Consider the following 21268-nt stretch of genomic DNA (forward strand, 5'->3'; position numbering starts at 1 on the left):
TTGTACACATAGCATAACTCAACTTAATATTATTCTTTTCGGTAGCTTTTTATCTTTTTATTTTAATTTTATTAAAAAATACTAATATAATTTACTTTTAACTTTTAACTTTTAAGATAAATGTAAGGATGTGACATTTTATGTATTAGATAATGTAAAAAATTTATTATAGAAGAAGTTAAGAATATAAGAGAGAGAGAGAGAATTTTTTAACCTATTAAATATGAGTTATATCAAGTGATGATTAAGAAATATATTAGAACTTTTAATTCAAAAAAAAAATTATTACTCTCTTTATACAGTGTTTCACTTTAACTAACTATTTTTTATGGATAGTATTTAAGTGACAAACAAAATAGTAAGAAGGTTCGTATTAGATTATGAAAATTAATATCATCCTTATAGTAGGATCGCATTATTTCAAAACATGCAAAATAAAATAATAAAATATAGTTTAATTAATTTACACAATAAAACAAACGTATAACTTATATAATAGTAGTCAAATGTAAGAAGTAATGACAGTCTTTTATTCTAAGGGCCTATATTAAATTGCAACTTAATTTTATAATTATTAGTTAAAAACTTACAATAATGTACTATTTTTATTATATTAGTTAAAATAATATATTTTAATATTATTTTTAAGGATTACTGACATCAAATTTTGATAATTTGAGCAAAAATTTTGAATGTTTTATGTGGTACATTTTTTTAATAGAATAATAAGACAACTTAAAATTCACATCAAGAAAAAACTATTGTTTTTATACATTTAAATATTCAGAAGACATAAAAACCAATTCTTTTAACAACACTTCAACGACTCATAAAAGTTAACATAATAAATGATTATAGATTAAAGTGATAAACAAGATTGAAAGTTGCGATAATAGTACTTGGTGATAATTAATTACGATTGGGTGAAGAGAAGGTGTGAGGAGAAGAAGAAAATGAGAAAGGAGAATAAGGCAATAATAGTGTGCGATAGAAATAATAGTAAGAGAAAATAATAGTGTGTGGTACAATAAGAAGATATAATAAAAATATACATTAATAATTCAAAAAAAATTTTAAAATTAAAGATAATTTAATAAATTGAATATAAAATTTAAAAATAAAATATTTTTTATCTATTAAAATTATGAATATAAAATTAAAAAATAAAATATTTTTATTTATTAGAATTATGAATAAAAATAAAAAAATACTTTAAATATAAATTTTTATATTTGCTTCAAATTAAATACTGTTAAAAAATAAATAAATAAACTTTATAATATTTATAAATAATTACTTTATAAATATTTATCTTAATTTTATTACACATAATAACAATATAATAAATTTTTTAATATCTTATTTAAAAAATATATAACAAGGAATTTAAAAAATAAATAATATATTAGCAAAAAATAAATTTTAATTTAAAAAAAATAATAGAAAAGCGGCTGAACAGGCACGATAGTGCCTGTTGAGCCGCTAGTATTAATAATGAAAATAGTTTTACTACTATAAATTGTCAATACAATGATTATATCAAAAAATAACTAATTACATAATTGCATAATTTTCAAGATCCTATATAGTTGAATCTAATGGACAAATAAAAAATATCTATATGATAATGTCTTAATATTTTAGCATATTATAAATCATATTATAACTTTATATCTCATATTGTAATTTTAAGTCAACTCTTTAAACACATTATAACATAAACCATTCTAAAAGATACACCAAATTAACAAATATCACATGGGTCACAACATACACTCTATATTGTTACGATATTTCAAATAAAAGGAGCATCAATACAGAGAAATTTATGAATATAATTAAAATTAGGAATGTCAAAACTCTCTGAGACGTGGGGATCCCTGCGGGGACGGCCCCGAATGGGATCCGACTGTGGGAAATTTTCTCCGCGGAGATGGGGACGGGGACAAAATTTCTCCGAGGCAGGCGCGGAGACTCGAGTGGGGATCCTTGCCCCATCCCCGCTAATCCCCGAAGTTCATAAATTTACTGAATTGTCCTTAATAGTATATTTTTTATATATGTTTTTTAGTAATTTCACACACACACACACACATATATAAATCCAAAACTCCTAATCCTAATTTGCATACCCTTTCTTCAATTCAGAGATCTCTAACGTTGTCCATACTCCATCCAACCTCTCTGTAGCCACTCCCTCTCCACTCTCCCTTCTCACCGCATCGTCACAGCTCACCGTACCATCACCCTCACTGCGTTGTGATCTCTATTTGTGACGTTCCTTTTCGTAATTCTGTCATCGTATCCATTCTCCTCTCTGTTGTCGCGTCTCCCACCTCGTCCACTGCTCTGTTCTCTGCCTCGCTGTTGCATTTTTTCACTGCGTCGTTTTGTATAAAATCTTGCTGTTTTTATATATGATGGATACTTGCAACTCTATTCATATGAAAATTAATAATTAGTTAAAACTATCAGATAGATGGGGAATGGGGTCCCTGCAGGGAATGGGGCCCTGTGGAAAATGGGGATGGGGAGCAATATTCTCCCACGACGGAGAACGGGGACGACGACGGAGAGCAAATCTGGGGGTGGGGATGGGGAGCAGGGAGGCATCCGCCGCCCCACCCTACTCCATTGACATTCCTAATTAAAATAAAGAGCAACAAAGAGACACAAAAAAATAATAAAGAGAATTAATAAAAACATTAACATATAAACCACATACACGAACAATGTATATATTAATTGTGAATCACAACAAAAAAAGACAACATATATATATATATATATATATATATATATATATATATATAAAGAGTTTGCACCTAATAATCAGCAATTAAAATAAATAAAAAATTTAAAAAATAAAAATAAAATAAAATGTATAAATAAAGATAAAAAAATAAATAAATTACAAAAAATTGTACTCTAAACACGAGAGAGAGAGAGAGGGGGGAGGGAAGAAGAGAGAGAAAGAGAAAATAGCGAATGAGTAAAAAATATTTGATCTTGTATAAATAGATGGTATTGTGAAAAATAAACTAATTAAATTAATTCATATATTTCGTTATTATATTTATTATTTATTAAATAATTTTATATTTACTCCAATCAAATCAAATAATTAATATAATTAATTATAATTAATCAATTCATATAAATTATAATAAATGGTGAGATTTAAATGTCTAATCAAATTAATTAATTGATATAATTAATTAATTATAATTGATTTGCTTTAACAAATTAAATGAAATAGATTAGGAAACACCTTAAAAGCATGTCACATCAGTTTCATCATTAAGTGCAAAAATTCGATTTTTATATAATAGAATAAAATAGATAGATAATAAAGATATTTTCTTAAATTAATATAATTATGCATTATTCATTAAATATTAATTGTAATATTATAATATAATTATAATAAAGATATTTTTCCAAAATAAATTTATTTAGAGAAATATAAATTGGTTATTAATAACCGGTGCCATTATCATATAATTATCATATTATTATTATTGTTATTATTATTATTATTATTATTATTATTATTATTATTATTATTATTATTAAAAATATTTTAGATTTTTAATTGATAAGTAGTTTAATAATGCATTAAGTATTGATTTTATATAACTATAATAAAGATATTTTTTTAAATTAGTATAATTATGCATTATTACTTAAATGCTAATTATAGTATAATTATAATAAAGATATTTTTATAAAATAAACTTAGAAGATAAAATAGTGCATTCATTTTGGCAGGAAAATGGATTCATGAGGAATCGATACCTCACTTCTATTAGTTGCGGGAAAAATCCAATTTTAGTGTATTAAGTAGATAGATAGATAGATAGATATGTAGATAAGTAGATAGATAAGTAGATATTTTCTCTTGGTCCCATCTATAAAATATATGGTGAGAGATCACATTTTATCCCCTCAAGTAAAAAAAATTGAGAGGATCCAATCTCTTAGTTCTTTAGTTTTGACAAATTTTAAAAGTAGAAACAAGGGTTAATCACCAAAAACGTCCTTAAATTATTCACGCTGATAAAAATATACATGAATTTTACTATCAACAAAAATACCTTCAAATAATTTAAAAACACAACAACAATACCCAACAATAAATAGATATTTTCAAAAAATACCTTAGAGATTGAATTTTGATGCAATTTTTTGCAAGCATGATTATACAAATAATATATTATTATACATAAAAATTGGTAATTTTTTGTTACGTATATAATTTTTTATAATTGTTTTTGTTAATAACCAATAATACTTTTAAAAAATCACAAAATAATATATACTTAAAAAAAATCACCAAATTTTAAGAATAATAATATCTTATTTTTCTAATTATGCTTGCGAAAAATTGCATCAAAATTTAATCTCTAATGTATTTTTTGAGAAATACATATTTAATGTTAGTTTTTTTGCAAGATTATCTAACATTAAATATGTATTTCTCAAAAAATATATTAAAGATTGAATTTTGATACAATTTTTTGCAAGCATGATTAAAAAAATGAGATATTATTATCTTTAAAATTTGGTAATTTTTCGTTGAGTATATATTTTTTTGTAATTTTTTGTTAACAACTAATAATACTTTTAAAAAATCACAAAAAAATATATACCTAGAAAAAAATTATCAAATTTTAAAAATAATAATATCTCATTTTTTTAATTATTCTTGTAAAAAATCACATCAAAATTCAATCTCTAAGACATTTTTTGAAAATATATATTTACTGTTGGGTATTGTTATTATGTTTTTAAATTATTTAAAGGTATTTTTGTCAACAGTAAAATTTGGGTACATTCTATTAGCGTTTGAATAATTCGAGAGCGTTTTTAGTGGTTAACCCTGGAAATAATTAAACAAAGAATAAATATCCATCTCCATCCCTAGAAATTTCTTCTAAGGACTAGGAGGCCCAACAAAAAAAAAATTAATTTTGGCCCTCGTTCCTTAGTATTGTGAGACTAATTAGTCCTCACGTTAATAATATCTCTTCAAAATATATTTATGTGACACATTAATCACGAATATATCCTCAATTTAATTTTTATAAGTAAAAGTAAATTAAAAATTACTAATATTTCTTAATTTTATATGATAAATTTAACCAATGTATTTAAAAAATAAAAATATAAAAAAATCTAAACGACCCCAACAATTACCCAAAACACAACGAGACTCCCAACAAAAAAATCTATCAATCCTAATTAGTTTTTAACAGATAACTTAATAGTTTAATATGTCACGCAGGTTTATTTCATTAATATAGAAAAAAATATTAACAAAAAGACTAATCAGTTTCACAGAAATAAAGATTAAGAATCGGAGACGTAATTTTTGAGTAATTACCCAGATCAGTCCCTTAAGAATTTTAAAAACGAATATTTTAGTCTCCAAAAAAAATTAATTTATAAATCAATCCCCAACATTTCTCCCGTTAAACATGTAAACCCCGCTAAAATCGGTATATAATTAGTCAATAAATCGAATTTCCAATAGGAAAATTAAATACGCAAAACTGATATCAAAATAAGATAGAGCTCATCGAAACAAGAATTTTGATACCAATTTCAAAAAGTTTGGCCCAAGATTGGGCCGGATGGGCCGAACTGGTTGAACCGGACCCAAAATGGGCCCAAGGCCCAACCGAACCCAATCCATTAAAGAGGCACAGCTTCTTATTTCCCTTCTTCTTTATTATTCACGCTGGGAAACATTTCTTAGGGGGAAGAAGAACACAAGCAAAAACCTAACCCTCACTTTAATTTCAAATCCATGTAACTTTTGATCCGGAGCTCCGATTGACGAACCGTTTGCGACCACGCGTTCACCGCGACGAGCTCTACGAAACCCATGAAACAATTTGGTAGGTAACTCATTATTTTCTTCTCAGCCAGCTTCTCCTAATTTCGGAAATTTATGAACAATTAAGTTAAAAATTGTTCAATTCTTGTGTTCTAGGTTCAAGTCAGCTTCCGGAACTTGTGGGCTCAAGCTATTGAGCATATGGGTATGGTAAGAACACCCTAACCCTAGCTCAATCTTGTTTTAGTAATGGAGAACTGAAATTAGAATATGTATATGTATTAGGTGTAGATTAAGTGGGTATATATGCATTGGGAATATTTAGAGGCTTGTTGGTGATCAAAGCTTAGTGTGTGGCTATTTTACTTGAGCTTGAAGAGGCTGTAATTTTGTGTTGAGAAGCTGCCTTGGGTGAATTAAGTGATCGGCCAAGGTATGGTTTAAGTTTCGTACGTTTAATATTTACGGTGTTGTGAAAGCTTAGGTTAGAGGTACCATAGGATAAGTTGAATTGTTTGTTGTATTTAATGATTAGCCTTGTAATGTTGTTAGAATAGATTTACTAGTGAATTTATATATTAGAATTATGATGTGTGAAAGTTATTAATGGGTGCTCTTATATTTATTTATGATGGATTAGGATTGGTGTTTGTTAATAAGGGTGTAGAGTTGTGTTGTGGTAGTATTGCATTTGCTGTAACTAATTATGTAATGATCGGAATTGCATAAGACCAAGTCTGGGCTAAACTTGGGAATATAAGGAACTAAACTGGAAAATTTGGGACCTTTTGTTAAATATACAATTTATGGCAAATTTTTAAAGTTAGGTTGTTAAATCTGTCCAGCAGCAGAAAAGATCAAACAGGGCAGCAACTTGTTTGTCTTGCTGCGACTTCTACGAGTTGAGTTTTGGAGCGAAACCAATTTTGTTATAAAATTTGATTAACTTGCTTTATTTCTCTAAAATTTCAGAATTTTAAGAGTTGAGGATTGGGAGCTGTGAATTTTTGAATATTGGTGGTCAAAACTGAAAAGAAACAGATTTCAGCAAGCTATGCATCAACTTCCAATGCTTGTAACTCTTAGAATTAAATAGAAATTGGGTTGCAACCAAGACACACTTGTTTCTGGATGAGCTAGGGGTTCTCAAATCAAAATTTAGCTTAATTGGAGTTTTGTAATAAAAGTTATTCCAATTGAAAGGTACTAAGCTTGTTGGTTTTTAAAACAGATTTTGTCTCATTTTTACTTAACTTCCAGGTAATGTAACTTTTTCATTAAAAATGGTATTGACTCAGAACCAATTGAGAAAGAAACCTGGATGAGTAAAGTTTAACTACATTACTTTTCAAAGTCATTGGATTTATCTTGGATTTTATATTGAATTTTGAATATCACATGCTGCTGCTGTTTTTCTGGTTTTATGCACTGCAGAGCAGTCACGGTTTTTCCTTTATTCCCGAGGCTAGAAAAATCAGAAAATTATGATATTTAGTTTGTTAGAAAGCTTATTTCAATATGAACGCCTGGACATAAAGTTTGTGCAATTCTGAGTTCATTTGCTATATTAGAAACAGAAAAGAAAATAGAGTGTCGAGGATGTCTTAGTGATAGTCATGAGTTCGAGAAGTTAAAGTGCAATCCTCGTGTGATGTGATTGATTTAATGTTAGAGTTGGGTTGATTTCAAAGATTATTCGATATTAAGAAGTTGAGAAGAATTTGATAAATAGTTTGGTCAGGATCTGGAAAGGGTAATCAAGATGAATTATAAGGGAATGATGATGAAAAATGTGAAAGAGAGGTTGTTAACAAAAGGAGTTAACATGCCATGGCTTGATGAATGATTAAATAATGATTATGATTATGAAATGGCTTATGAATGATGATATCTGAGATACGAGTTTCCCTGGGTAAAAACCGTGGCTCGCCACCACGTGTTTCAGGTTGATTCTCGATACTCTGTTAACCCTACGTCGTAAGGGTGACCGGGCACGTATAAATTCCCGGGTATGGATAACCCCCATTGAGTGATTATATGATGAATGTATGTGAAATCTATGCATAGACTCTTGGGGATGCGCGACGAGGGACAGTCTAAGGTTTTCGGACTTGTCGGGTTGGCTGGATAACCGACAGATGGGCCCCATCAGCCATAGGACAGACATGCATCATATGCATTTGTGTGCTTTGATTGCTATGCATTTCCTGGGTTTGCCTAATTGATTTATATCACCTGCTACCTGCTATACTTGCTATTTGTACTATCTGCTCATTACTTGTGCGTGAACTTGTTTGGTTGCTTGTTCTTGTTGATTGAAAATTGAAAATGAAGGATTAACCACATGAACATATTTCGGTTCGGTGGCTATTGTGATTTCGGTTCTAAGCAAGTATGATTTTCGGTTCAGTGGTTTGTTGTTAGGTTAAGTTACCACATGAACGTATTTCGGTTCGGTGGCTATTGTGATTTCGGTTCGAAGCAAGTATGATTTTCGGTTCAGTGGTTTGCTGTTAGGTTAAGTTTGAACTTGAGTAAGTTAGGCAGATTTAGAATACATACCCTTGTTTATGGCTTCTATTTTAGTGCTTAAGTTGGATAATTGAATAACGGAGTTTTAGGATTGCCTATGGCATTCTCAGGACCGTATTTCTTATGTGCGTGGCACTTTTACCATGCTGAGAACCTCCGGTTCTCATTCCATATTGTATTGTTGTTTTTCAGATGCAGGTCGAGAGGCTCCTCGCTAGGCGTCTGGATTCTGGAAAGCAAAGTAGTTCTTGGGTGTATTTTGGTTTCTATTTGTATATATGTATATATATGTGTAGCTTACTCTCCAAGTAACTTATGTATGCTGCTCCTCTTAGAGGTTGAGGGAGAGATAGGAGTTTACTTTGGTATTTTGGTATATTTTGGGGACACTTATGTATGTTTATATGTATATATATATCCTCCGGCCAGCCTTAACTTCGCAGGCTGAGTCAGAGGCTAGTTATGCTGTTCCTTGGCTTTTCTTTATTCCTTCGTTTATTGTTTTATCATGTTCCTATTAGGTTGCTTAGCACGCAAGTAATCCTATTCCTTGAGCGTTGCGCTTTTTATTTTGCGATTCTTGTTTACCCACTTTGTTTCAAGGCTCCTAGTATATTATTTCTTTCAGTATTATATGTATATCATTACTCTTAGAGGTCTGTAATACCACACTACCTCTGTTCTATGACTTAAGCGTAAACACTGTGTAGTAGGGTGTTAAATTATGGTATCAGAGCAGTTCGTTCCTATAGAGCCTGAGGGACGGACTGATTATGCCTCTGGGCATACTCTGGATGTCTATACATGCTATTTAGGGTATCTAACTGATATACGAGGCATGAATGCTCATGAGCATGCATTTGGGACTTTGAAATACTAAACTAGAGATATTGAGACTGATCACCTTGATATCACTTGTTTGGAGTGAACAGGAACCAAATGGCATCTCGTAGGCGCCGTCGTGAGCGTAAGCAAGGTCGAGGACGGAGAGCTGATGAGGTGACTATACCGGTAGGTAGTTTAACCGATATCGTGACCGCAATGACGAGTGTTGTTGCTGCCGTTGGCGCCGTTGCTGCTGCGACCATCCGAGTGATGGATGGGATGGAATCACAAGCTGGAACTGGCAACGATGGTGATAGTGAATATGAAGGTGGACATAATGTTCCGAATACATGGGTGCCAGCAGGTTATCCGGAGCAAGTTAACACGGGTCAAACAACGGGAGAAAGCTCAAGGAGAACTGAGGTAGCAAGGAATAATCGCCAGGAACCCTTCACAAAGAAAAAGGGAAAAATTACACCTAGGAGCCAAAATTTCAAGAAGAATCATTTTGTCGCTTCACGTTCTCAGCGCCGGAACAATGACCGAAGGAACGATAATCGTTCGGACCCGAATTCAGAAGGGCAAACTAGTGCTCAACCGGGTGACTTAAGGTGCTCAAGTTGCAAGAGGTACCATCCAAACAGACCATGCAGGGCCGGATTAGGCATATGTTACAAGTGCGGGAGGCCAGGGCATATGTCTTGGAATTGTTCGTACAGAGGAAGCCGGGATGCAACCGAACCCGATTTTCAAACCCGAGGTAATTATGAACCAACAGTTGAATTCTTAATTTCCTTGCCTACCATTGATATGTAATGTTCCTTCGTGACGCATGACGGGTTTCAGTAATTATGAGGTCCAAGTCGATGATTAGTCGAAAACTATTGGTTGTTGAGACGGAGTAACATTTAGCTAACTTAGAGGAGTGGTTAGGCTTGTGAAGGTTAAGGATTAAGTGACGTAGTGGAAGCAGGTTAGACCATATCATGGAAGCAGATTGGACCATATCTAAGGAATCAGGAGTGCTGAGGGCTATGCGGAGTTATTGTTCAGAATCCAGTGACGGCAGAACTTTGAGGAAGAGGAATAGAGCGAATTCAATCTTTAGCTGTTAATTGTTAAGAGGTAAGTGAAGATGAAACAAATCCCTATACGAGAGAGTTTCTAAGATAATTCTTGAAGGTGTGTCAGAGCTTCTATTTCAGAGAGAAAGCGAGTTTGCGATAGGCTTGGTACCGGAAGCCGGATTAACTTCAATCGCACCACAAGCGAAGACATCATCATAATCGGTAGAATTTAGGATTGAGTGGAAGGGAGTACTAGAAGAGGGAATCACCTAACAAATTATTTCTTTGTGGGAAGCATCGGTTATGCTGGAGAAGAAAGAAGAGAACGGTAGGAAACCTTATGCAGAGAGAGTGTGCTAACGAACCTTCGCGACTCGATCTAATCCTTCTTTTGAAACCTACATTGACATTAGATCCGGAGCTTTTCCTAAATAGCTTGACTACCTTTCTAACTTTACTCCTTGTGCACATGAATATTGTTTCTTCCAGGATGAGTCTGAGCTTGTCTTGGTATAAACGCGTAATCCTTGAATCTTGTACCCTCGCTATGACTAGAGTTGCCTTGTTCGCAAACCATGTTCTTCAGAATCAGCTGAAATTTCTTTGACTCTATACGCTCTATTCTCTCTACCAAGGGTCTTTAATTTGAACTCTTTTCTTGAGATGCACCTAGGTTCTTCTCCTTGTGCATTTCATTATTTCGGTATAATCCTGATTAATCGTGTACAAGATTTTCTTTTTTAATCGTTACGAACACCGTTTGTATTGCTCATTCATTTTTTTGAGCTTAATGTCCTTTTGAAAATTAACTCGAGCCTATATTAGTATCATGTATAAAGTGTAGCTACAACTATTGAGATGTTGATTCCTTAAGAGCAAGACTTTTGGATACGAAAAATGAAGCAGGTAAGCATGCGCCCCCAAAAAGAGTTTTGGAGCATTAATTCTTGCAGACCACAAAGCCTATGATTAGTTTAATACGCTAGAAAATACACCGGTTACATGGATACCCGAATATGAAGAGAGCTTCCAACCTCCAAGAGGAGGATTAACCCCAAATCCAGTAATCAGGATACCCGAACTTATTTAACAACTCGGAATTAGTGCGATACATTACCAGAGGGGTTTAGGATACGTGTAAATACAACATCGTAAAGTGGTAACAGATGCCCTGAGTAAGAAGTTTTTGGGAAAATTCTTGGATATTAAGGGTATAGCTAAAGGAGTCAAACTAAATCTATTGCGATTTTAAAACATAGCAAAGACGAAATGCAGGAAGTGTGAGGGGACGATAAAGGCCTACCGAGAATGTCGAAGTCTGGCAAACGAAAGGGAACTAAGAAAAGATTTATATGTTTAGTGTCAAAATAGAGATCGTAGAGTCAAGGACTTAAGGAGTGCAATAACAGTGATAAGGAGCTACTAAAAGAACCGAAGCCGGCTGAATCAAGAAGACACCATGAGCGGGTTATGTGTCGAGATTAGGAGTTAGAATGAGAAACTGTTGTCCGAAGAATACAAGAGAGGATTTTTGAAGTTACCTTGGGGTTTCTAAGACGTATCGCGAATTCAAGAAGATATTTTGAGCCGCCAGAAGTGAAGAACAAAGTGACGATCCATGTGATTACATGTTCGACGCATGAGAAAGAAAAGAGAATAACCATCGATTTCATAATAGGTTGCCGACGACTAGGACAAAAGGTGATACTGTTAGGGAATTGTGGATCAAGTGACCAGGCCCGTTTTGCCCATCGGAGTAAACCACTTGCTGGGGATATCAAAGAGACTATACATCAGGGAGAAGGTGAGACTTCACAGTATGCTAAACACCTTTGAATTAACTGAAAACTGGAATATCAAACGTCTTAGTTCCTGAATTTGACAGCCGAAACAACGGAGGAAGAGTGACACAAATCTAAGTTAGAATTCTCACTATGAAAGCCGACAAAAGAGTTAGGCAGATCTAAGAAGAAGACTTCTCAAGTTGGAAGGAAGAGGATACCTATTTCTGAAGATCACTTCAACGAACTAGAATCGGATGATCAATCAAAAACTAAAAAGCTAAATTCCCATCACATCGGACCAGTGGCGTATAGGATCGCTTTACTATCACAATGTTCGAACCTGCATGATGTGTTTCACATATTACAGCTTCATAAATACACTTTCGACCCAGTTATGTCCTACAACCAGAATCAGTCCAAGTAAGAGAAGGTCTGACGCTTCTAGTAACTCTGGTTAGGATTGATGATACTAGCATTAAACGTTTACGCGGGAGAGAGGTTTTCTTAGTGAAAGTAGCTTGGTGTTGGGCTGGTATTGAAGAATACACCTAGAAGCTTGAGACAGAGATGCGGAAGGACTAACCACACCTCTATTCAGGTAGCGCACTCTGAATTTTGAGGACAAAATTCCTAATTAGGTGGGTAGGATGTAAACCCCGCTAAAATCGGTATATAATTAGTCAATAAATCGAATTTCCAATAGGAAAATTAAATACGCAAAACTGATATCAAAATAAGATAGAGCTCATCGAAACAAGAATTTTGATACCAATTTCAAAAAGTTTGGCCCAAGATTGGGCCGGATGGGCCGAACTGGTTGAACCGGACCCAAAATGGGCCCAAGGCCCAACCGAACCCAATCCATTAAAGAGGCACAGCTTCTTATTTCCCTTCTTCTTTATTATTCACGCTGGGAAACATTTCTTAGGGGGAAGAAGAACACAAGCAAAAACCTAACCCTCACTTTAATTTCAAATCCATGTAACTTTTGATCCGGAGCTCCGATTGACGAACCGTTTGCGACCACGCGTTCACCGCGACGAGCTCTACGAAACCCATGGAACAATTTGGTAGGTAACTCATTATTTTCTTCTCAGCCAGCTTCTCCTAATTTCGGAAATTTATGAACAATTAAGTTAAAAATTGTTCAATTCTTGTGTTCTAGGTTCAAGTCAGCTTCCGGAACTTGTGGGCTCAAGCTATTGAGCATATGGGTATGGTAAGAACACCCTAACCCTAGCTCAATCTTGTTTTAGTAATGGAGAACTGAAATTGGAATATGTATATGTATTAGGTGTAGATTAAGTGGGTATATATGCATTGGGAATATTTAGAGGCTTGTTGGTGATCAAAGCTTAGTGTGTGGCTATTTTACTTGAGCTTGAAGAGGCTGTAATTTTGTGTTGAGAAGCTGCCTTGGGTGAATTAAGTGATCGGCCAAGGTATGGTTTAAGTTTCGTACGTTTAATATTTACGGTGTTGTGAAAGCTTAGGTTAGAGGTACCATAGGATAAGTTGAATTGTTTGTTGTATTTAATGATTAGCCTTGTAATGTTGTTAGAATAGATTTACTAGTGAATTTATATATTAGAATTATGATGTGTGAAAGTTATTAATGGGTGCTCTTATATTTATTTATGATGGATTAGGATTGGTGTTTGTTAATAAGGGTGTAGAGTTGTGTTGTGGTAGTATTGCATTTGCTGTAACTAATTATGTAATGATCGGAATTGCATGAGACCAAGTCTGGGCTAAACTTGGGAATATAAGGAACTAAACTGGAAAATTTGGGACCTTTTTGTTAAATATACAATTTATGGCAAATTTTTAAAGTTAGGTTGTTAAATCTGTCCTGCAGCAGAAAAGATCAAACAGGGCAGCAACTTGTTTGTCTTACTGCGACTTCTACGAGTTGAGTTTTGGAGCGAAACCAATTTTGTTATAAAATTTGATTAACTAGCTTTATTTCTCTAAAATTTTAGAATTTTAAGAGTTGAGGATTGGGAGCTGTGAATTTTTGAATATAGGTGGTCAAAACTGAAAAGAAACAGATTTCAGCAAGCTATGCATCAACTTCCAATGCTTGTAACTCTTAGAATTAAATAGAAATTGGGTTGCAACCAAGACACACTTGTTTCTGGATGAGCTAGGGGTTCTCAAATCAAAATTTAGCTTAATTGGAGTTTTGTAATAAAAGTTATTCCAATTGAAAGGTACTAAGCTTGTTGGTTTTTAAAACAGATTTTGCCTCATTTTTACTTAACTTCCAGGTAATGTAACTTTTTCATTAAAAATGGTATTGACTCAGAACCAATTGAGAAAGAAACCTGGATGAGTAAAGTTTAACTACATTACTTTTCAAAGTCATTGGATTTATCTTGGATTTTATATTGAATTTTGAATATCACATGCTGCTGCTGTTTTTCTGGTTTTATGCACTGCAGAGCAGTCACGGTTTTTCCTTTATTCCCGAGGCTAGAAAAATCAGAAAATTATGATATTTAGTTTGTTAGAAAGCTTATTTCAATATGAACGCCTGAACATAAAGTTTGTGCAATTCTGAGTTCATTTGCTATATTAGAAACAGAAAAGAAAATAGAGTGTCGAGGATGTCTTAGTGATAGTCATGAGTTCGAGAAGTTAAAGTGCAATCCTCGTGTGATGTGATTGATTTAATGTTAGAGTTGGGTTGATTTCAAAGATTATTCGATATTAAGAAGTTGAGAAGAATTTGATAAATAGTTTGGTCAGGACCTGGAAAGGGTAATCAAGATGAATTATAAGGGAATGATGATGAAAAATGTGAAAGAGAGGTTGTTAACAAAAGGAGTTAACATGTCATGGCTTGATGAATGATTAAATAATGATTATGATTATGAAATGGCTTATGAATGATGATATCTGAGATACGAGTTTCCCTGGGTAAAAACCGTGGCTCGCCACCACGTGTTCCAGGTTGATTCTCGATACTCTGTTAACCCTACGTCGTAAGGGTGACCGGGCACGTATAAATTCCCGGGTATGGATAACCCCCATTGAGTGATTATATGATGAATGTATGTGAAATCTATGCATAGACTCTTGGGGATGCGCGACGAGGGACAGTCTAAGGTTTTCGGACTTGTCGGGTTGGCTGGATAACCGACAGATGGGCCCCATCAGCCATAGGACAGACATGCATCATATGCATTTGTGTGCTTTGATTGCTATGCATTTCCTGGGTTTGCCTAATTGATTTATATCACCTGCTACCTGCTATACTTGCTATTTGTACTATCTGCTCATTACTTGTGCGTGAACTTGTTTGGTTGCTTGTTCTTGTTGATTGAAAATTGAAAATGAAGGATTAACCACATGAACGTATTTCGGTTCGGTGGCTATTGTGATTTCGGTTCTAAAGCAAGTATGATTTTCGGTTCAGTGGTTTGTTGTTAGGTTAAGTTACCACATGAACGTATTTCGGTTCGGTGGCTATTGTGATTTCGGTTCGAAGCAAGTATGATTTTCGGTTCAGTGGTTTGCTGTTAGGTTAAGTTTGAACTTGAGTAAGTTAGGCAGATTTAGAATACCTACCCTTGTTTATGGCTTCTATTTTAGTGCTTAAGTTGGATAATTGAATAACGGAGTTTTAGGATTGCCTATGGCATTCTCAGGACCGTATTTCTTATGCGCGTGGCACTTTTACCATGCTGAGAACCTCCGGTTCTCATTCCATATTGTATTGTTGTTTTTCAGATGCAGGTCGAGAGGCTCCTCGCTAGGCGTCTGGATTCTGGAAAGCGAAGTAGTTCTTGGGTGTATTTTGGTTTCTATTTGTATATATGTATATATATGTGTAGCTTACTCTCCAAGTAACTTATGTATGCTGCTCCTCTTAGAGGTTGAGGGAGAGATAGGAGTTTACTTTGGTATTTTGGTATATTTTGGGGACACTTATGTATGTTTGTATGTATATATATATCCTCCGGCCAGCCTTAACTTCGCAGGCTGAGTCAGAGGCTAGTTATGCTATTCCTTGGCTTTTCTTTATTCCTTCGTTTATTGTTTTATCATGTTCCTATTAGGTTGCTTAGCACGCAAGTAATCCTATTCCTTGAGCGTTGCGCTTTTTATTTTGCGATTCTTGTTTACCCACTTTGTTTCAAGGCTCCTAGTATATTATTTCTTTCAGTATTATATGTATATCATTACTCTTAGAGGTCTGTAATACCACACTACCTCTGTTCTATGACTTAAGCGTAAACACTGTGTAGTAGGGTGTTAAAAAACATAACAGTCTTCCATTCAAAAATAAAATATAATAATAATAATAATAATAATAATAATAATAATAATAATAATAATAATAATAATAATAATAATAATAATAATAATAATAATATTATTATTATTATTATTATTATTATTAATTGCACAATGTGTATTTTTTTTTGTATTTTTTAATCATAAATTTATTTATTAGATTCTTATATATATATACTCAATAATAATAATAATAATAATTATTATTATTATTATTATTATTATTTTATTTTTGGACGAATGACTATTATGTCTAACGGAAAGAAACATTGGGGATTGATTTGTACATTAATTTTTTCTGGGACTAAAATATCTATTTTTAAAATATTTAGGAACTGATTTGGATAATTATTCTGGCAAAAAATGAACTGAGAACTGATTTATCTGCTAGAGTAAAACTTTAGGGATTGATCTGTGTATTAATTTTTATTACGTACTAAAATATCCAATTTTAAAATTTTTGGAGACTGATTTAAAAAATAACTGTAATTTTTTATTAAACCTCGATATAAGAGCCGTTTAAAATTTTCTCTTAAAAGAATAGTCTCCAATAAATTTAATATTATTCCCACTCTCTAATATATTTAGCTAAAAAGAAAGAAATAAAAAAAATAAGAAATAAAAAAATAAAAAAAATTGAATATACTTTTATTTTTTTTAATATATTTAAATAAAAAATAAAAAACATAACAAATTTTTTACTCCTTTTTCTTTTATATTAAAAAAATTTATTAAATCCCATCAAAATTTTTTTACATTATTCAACTTTTTATTTTTAATTTTTTTCGTAACCAAACAATAAAAAATAATCAATTTTCTTTAATTACCTTTCCTCCCTTTTTCTTTGCTTCTATTTTTCTCTCAAACCAACACACTAAGGTGGAAAGCACTCTTCGACTCAACGCATTCCATTTTACCATACTCCTCTTGAGTTTTGATTGCAAGAAAAGAATGTTGTCATTGTTCTCATCCTCACGACGTCACCAATCAAATTAAGGTATGCTTTTCAATTCCCAAATTCTGTTCCACATTCCACTCTCCGTCTTTGCTTCCCTTCAACTTCATCCCTACACACTCCCAATCACGTGATGAAGCTGTTGATTCCTTCACTCGCATGCTCTCTATGCGTCGCCCTCAGTCCATCATCCAATTTAACAAGATTTTGGGATCTCTTGCCAATACTAACCATTTTTCCACCGCCATTTCCCTTTTTCAGCAATTGCAAGCCAGGGAAATCGCTCCCAACTTATTTACTTTGAGCATCCTAATTAATTGTTGTTGCGGCATGAGTCGTATGAAGATTGCTTTCTCTGCTTTCGCCAAGATTTTCAGGATGGGGATGCCGTAACGTTGACAACAATCCTGAAAGGCCTCTGTCTATGTGGTAATGTTCAAAAAGTACTGCACTTTCATGCCACAGTGCTGACTTATGGATTTCACTTCGACCAAGTCACTTATGGGATCTTAATCAACGAGGCAGTGCTTGTTTGGGCGTTATTTATTTTTTAACGTATTTGACAAATTTTTAGTACTAAAAATAAAAGTACTAGAAAAATAAAAAAATATATTTTTTGAGAAGTTGTAATTTATATTTTTTTTAAAGATATTTTTTCTTAAAAAAAAAAGATGTTTTTCATGTAATAAATAAAATTATTTTTACTTTTTTCATAATATCTTTTAAAAAAAATAACTAAAAAAAATCTTTTTTTTAGAAGCTCACCCAAACAAACAATCAAGCCTAAGACCAGACACACATCAGCTATTCAAGTGTTGAGAAAGATCCCACGGCATGGAATTATTCCTAATGTCGTAATGTACGGTGCAATTATTGATAGCCTGTGCAAGGTTGCCCTTGTAAGTGATGCTTTTCATTTAGGTGGATGCTCCGGTAAAGTTGTCAATTTTAACTTTTTGTAAAGACGTTTTTCATCTTGTGGTTGTTATTGATTTAAAAGCGTATTATTAAAAGTGTTGTTTTAAGAGAAAGTGTTACCCTTAATCGTTAACTTGGCTCTGATACCAATTTTTTAATAATTCTTCGAATAATTTTTAACTTCATGATCTAGAGTATTTAACCATTTCTGTAAATTCTCTTGTATTTGTTAAATGATTACTAGTTCTTGATGTATTTTGATTTTATAGTTTTTCTGTTCTAAAATCTTTTATTTGATTATAATTTCTTAAATCCTTAAAAACTTCTTTTATTTTTACACTTTCTCTTATCTTTTCAATTTCCTTCTCCATCTTTTCTTTCAACAGTTTTAATAGTAATATGGTTTTATAAATTTCCTAGATTTAATTTTAACTTATTTATATTTATTCTTATTTCTATTCTTTTTATTATAAGGTCATCAATTTCGATCTGTAAATTGTTTAATTCTCTTTTATACACTTCTATTTTATTTTTTAACTTTTTCGCCCTTTTTCTTTTTATTTTATTTTCTGGTTTTTCAATCTTTTTATGTCTCATAAATTAGATAATCTTATTATAATAGTTTTTGTTTATCATTATTTATTTTAGAATTTCTGCAAACTCTATCATTGATTCATCACTATTTTCTAAAGATTCTATTAATTTTTTTAGCTCTTCAACTTCCTTTTTTAACTTGTTATAGATTATTTTTAGAGCTTTAAATGCTCTTTGATTTATTTCAGAAAACTGCAAATAATTCAAACGATTTTCTCTTTCAAAAAGCTCTTGTTTCTTATCTTGATAAGTTACATATAAGTTCCAAACTTTTTATAGCTTTCTTAGCTTTCAGACATCCTGACCAGGTTATGTCTGAAGCATCTGTTTCTACTATTAAGTAGTCATTTTCTACTGGAATATAGAGTTTCGGAAGCTTTTCACATAATTTTTTGATCCTTTGAATTTGCATACTATCTTTTTCTTCCAATTTCCATTCTTTTTTAGTACTTATTTTTGGAAATAAGTTTTTTGTGTATTCTGTTATATTCTTTAAAAATCCTTGATCAGAAATATAATTTATGCACCCTAAAAATCTTTGTAATTGTTTTCTATCTTCTATTTTATTAGGAAATAAATTTACCTTTTCTAAAATATTTGGTTGAAGTTTTAGCTTTCCCTGAGTGGATAAAATTAACCCAAGAAACTCTATTTCTTGTCTTGCAATTTTTGCTTTCTTTTTGCTAAGAACTAATCCTTTTTCTTTACATCTTTCTAAAACTATTAATAATTTTGAAGATGATCTTCTTTATCCTGTTTTGTAAAAATTAATATATCATCAATGTAAACTAAAATAAATTCATTTAATTCTTTTAGATTTTCTTCCATAAATCTTTGATAGATACCTGGGGCTTGTTTTAATCCGAATGGTAAAACATTCCATTCATAAAGCAACACACTTGTTGATTCTTTTGTTGGGCAAGTAAAAGCAGTTAATTTCTTTGTTTCTTCATCTAAACGAAGTTGCCAATATCCTGATTTTGCATCAAGAGATGAAAACCAAGTTGCTCCCTTGATTTTTTCTAATATAGAATCTTTTCTAGGAAGTTTATGAGCATCACCAACAGTTGCTTCATTCATTTTCTTATAATTTATTACCATTATTTGTTTTCCTCTTTTAATTTCATTATTGTTCTCGACGTAAAAGGCTGGAGCCGCGTGAGGGCTTTTACTTAATCTTATAATTCCTTTCTTCAAAAGATCTTTACATTCTAATGAGAACTCTTCTCTATCTCTTGCGGAATAAGGAATTTTATTTGGAACATTTCTTTCTTTTGTAGGATCTTTTAATTTAATGCTTACTAATTCCTTATTTGTATTTTTAATATCTAAAGGATTTTCAGCGCAAACTTCATCCAAAAGTTCTTCTATCTTTATTTCAAGATTATTTTTTAGGATATTTATCTGAAAATATAAATTCAAATAGCATGTTTCTAATATAGAAAATATTTTAAATTTTAAAATCTTATCTATAGTAGTAATTGGTATCTTTATACGTTTTGATTTTTGATTTATTGAAAAATCGTGTGGAGCTTTTAAAACTATATATGTTAATTCTTGAATGAAAGGATGATATAGTTTTAAGAAGTTATTTTCTATGAAAAAATCCATCCCAGAATCTATCATATATATGGATGGAACAATAAACCTATAATTTTGAATAAATATTTCAACCATTTCTGCTTTTTGGTCAATTTTATGTATTGATTTGTCAGCTATTCTAACTCTTAATGGTTTCTTTAATTTTTTCCAATCAAGTTTTATATTTGTATTAGCAAAGCATTGGGTTGCTCCAGTATCTATGAAAGCATTTATAAACTTTTCTGTTATTTTTATAGTAATAAATGTGGCATTATTACTCAGTCTCTGAGTCTGTTTCTGAGACATATTCAAAAATATAGTCTAAGTTATCATCTGATTCTTCTAATGGTTTCATGAAACAAGACTTAGCAATTTCTAGTTGTTTGGTAAGGTCTTTTTTATCTTTCTTTTTTGGACATTCATTTGCATAGTGTCCTTCTTCTTGGCAATACCAACATTTACAATTTTCTTTTTTATTTGGACAGTAGTTATTTTTTTATTTTTTATTGTTATTTCTTTTTCTAAAATACCTCTTTTTTCTCCAGTTTGGATAGTATTTTCTTTTTCTAAATTGATATTTTCTTTTTCTTTGAAAATTTTTATTAAGACCATATTTTTGAGGTATTTCTTCATTATCCTGACAGCAAATTCTAATTATATTTTTGAATCTTTTTTGAGTTGCTTCTTGCATACAACGTTCTTTTATTTCCTCTCTTATTGCAGAAGTTGCTCCGCCAAAATTATTTTCAATTGTTCCTCTATTTATTTCTCTTATAAATCTTCCCATTATAAATTCATTAGCAGGGTATGAAAGTTTTGTTATATATATACTAAGATAATGATTTTTATCTTCTTCTTTTAGTTTATA

At 31.8% G+C, this 21268-nt stretch overlaps 1 protein-coding gene and 1 long non-coding RNA gene across 4 annotated transcripts; both read left to right on the top strand.

The window, feature by feature from the left end:
* The first annotated feature begins 5550 nt into the window (after positions 1-5550).
* LOC130979518 (uncharacterized) lies at positions 5551-10030 on the top strand. 3 transcript variants are annotated; one of them, XM_057902981.1, is made up of 4 exons: positions 5551-5903; positions 5999-6047; positions 6128-6275; positions 8567-10030. In XM_057902981.1, exon 4 carries the CDS (start codon positions 9314-9316, stop codon positions 10013-10015), a length of 702 nt encoding a protein of 233 aa, XP_057758964.1. In that variant the 5' UTR covers positions 5551-5903; positions 5999-6047; positions 6128-6275; positions 8567-9313; the 3' UTR covers positions 10016-10030. The 3 variants fall into 3 exon arrangements, with proteins under 3 accessions (XP_057758964.1, XP_057758963.1, XP_057758962.1); XM_057902979.1 differs by having other exon boundaries at positions 5552-5903; positions 5999-6052; XM_057902980.1 differs by lacking the exon at positions 6128-6275 and having other exon boundaries at positions 5999-6052.
* A 978-nt stretch (positions 10031-11008) lies between these two features.
* LOC130979521 (uncharacterized) lies at positions 11009-16079 on the top strand. The gene is made up of 4 exons (XR_009086660.1): positions 11009-13120; positions 13216-13269; positions 13345-13492; positions 15786-16079. It is a non-coding gene; the product is annotated as an uncharacterized LOC130979521 (long non-coding RNA).
* The last annotated feature ends 5189 nt before the right edge of the window (positions 16080-21268 follow it).

This window comes from Arachis stenosperma, chromosome 5, assembly GCF_014773155.1.
Source record: "Arachis stenosperma cultivar V10309 chromosome 5, arast.V10309.gnm1.PFL2, whole genome shotgun sequence".
Classification (NCBI taxonomy): Eukaryota; Viridiplantae; Streptophyta; class Magnoliopsida; order Fabales; family Fabaceae; genus Arachis; species Arachis stenosperma.

What these genes read in the sequence shown, in the direction of transcription:
- LOC130979518 (XM_057902980.1), top strand. Translation starts at nt 9,314, where the DNA reads ATGGCATCTCGTAGGCGCCGTCGTGAGCGTAAGCAAGGTCGAGGACGG.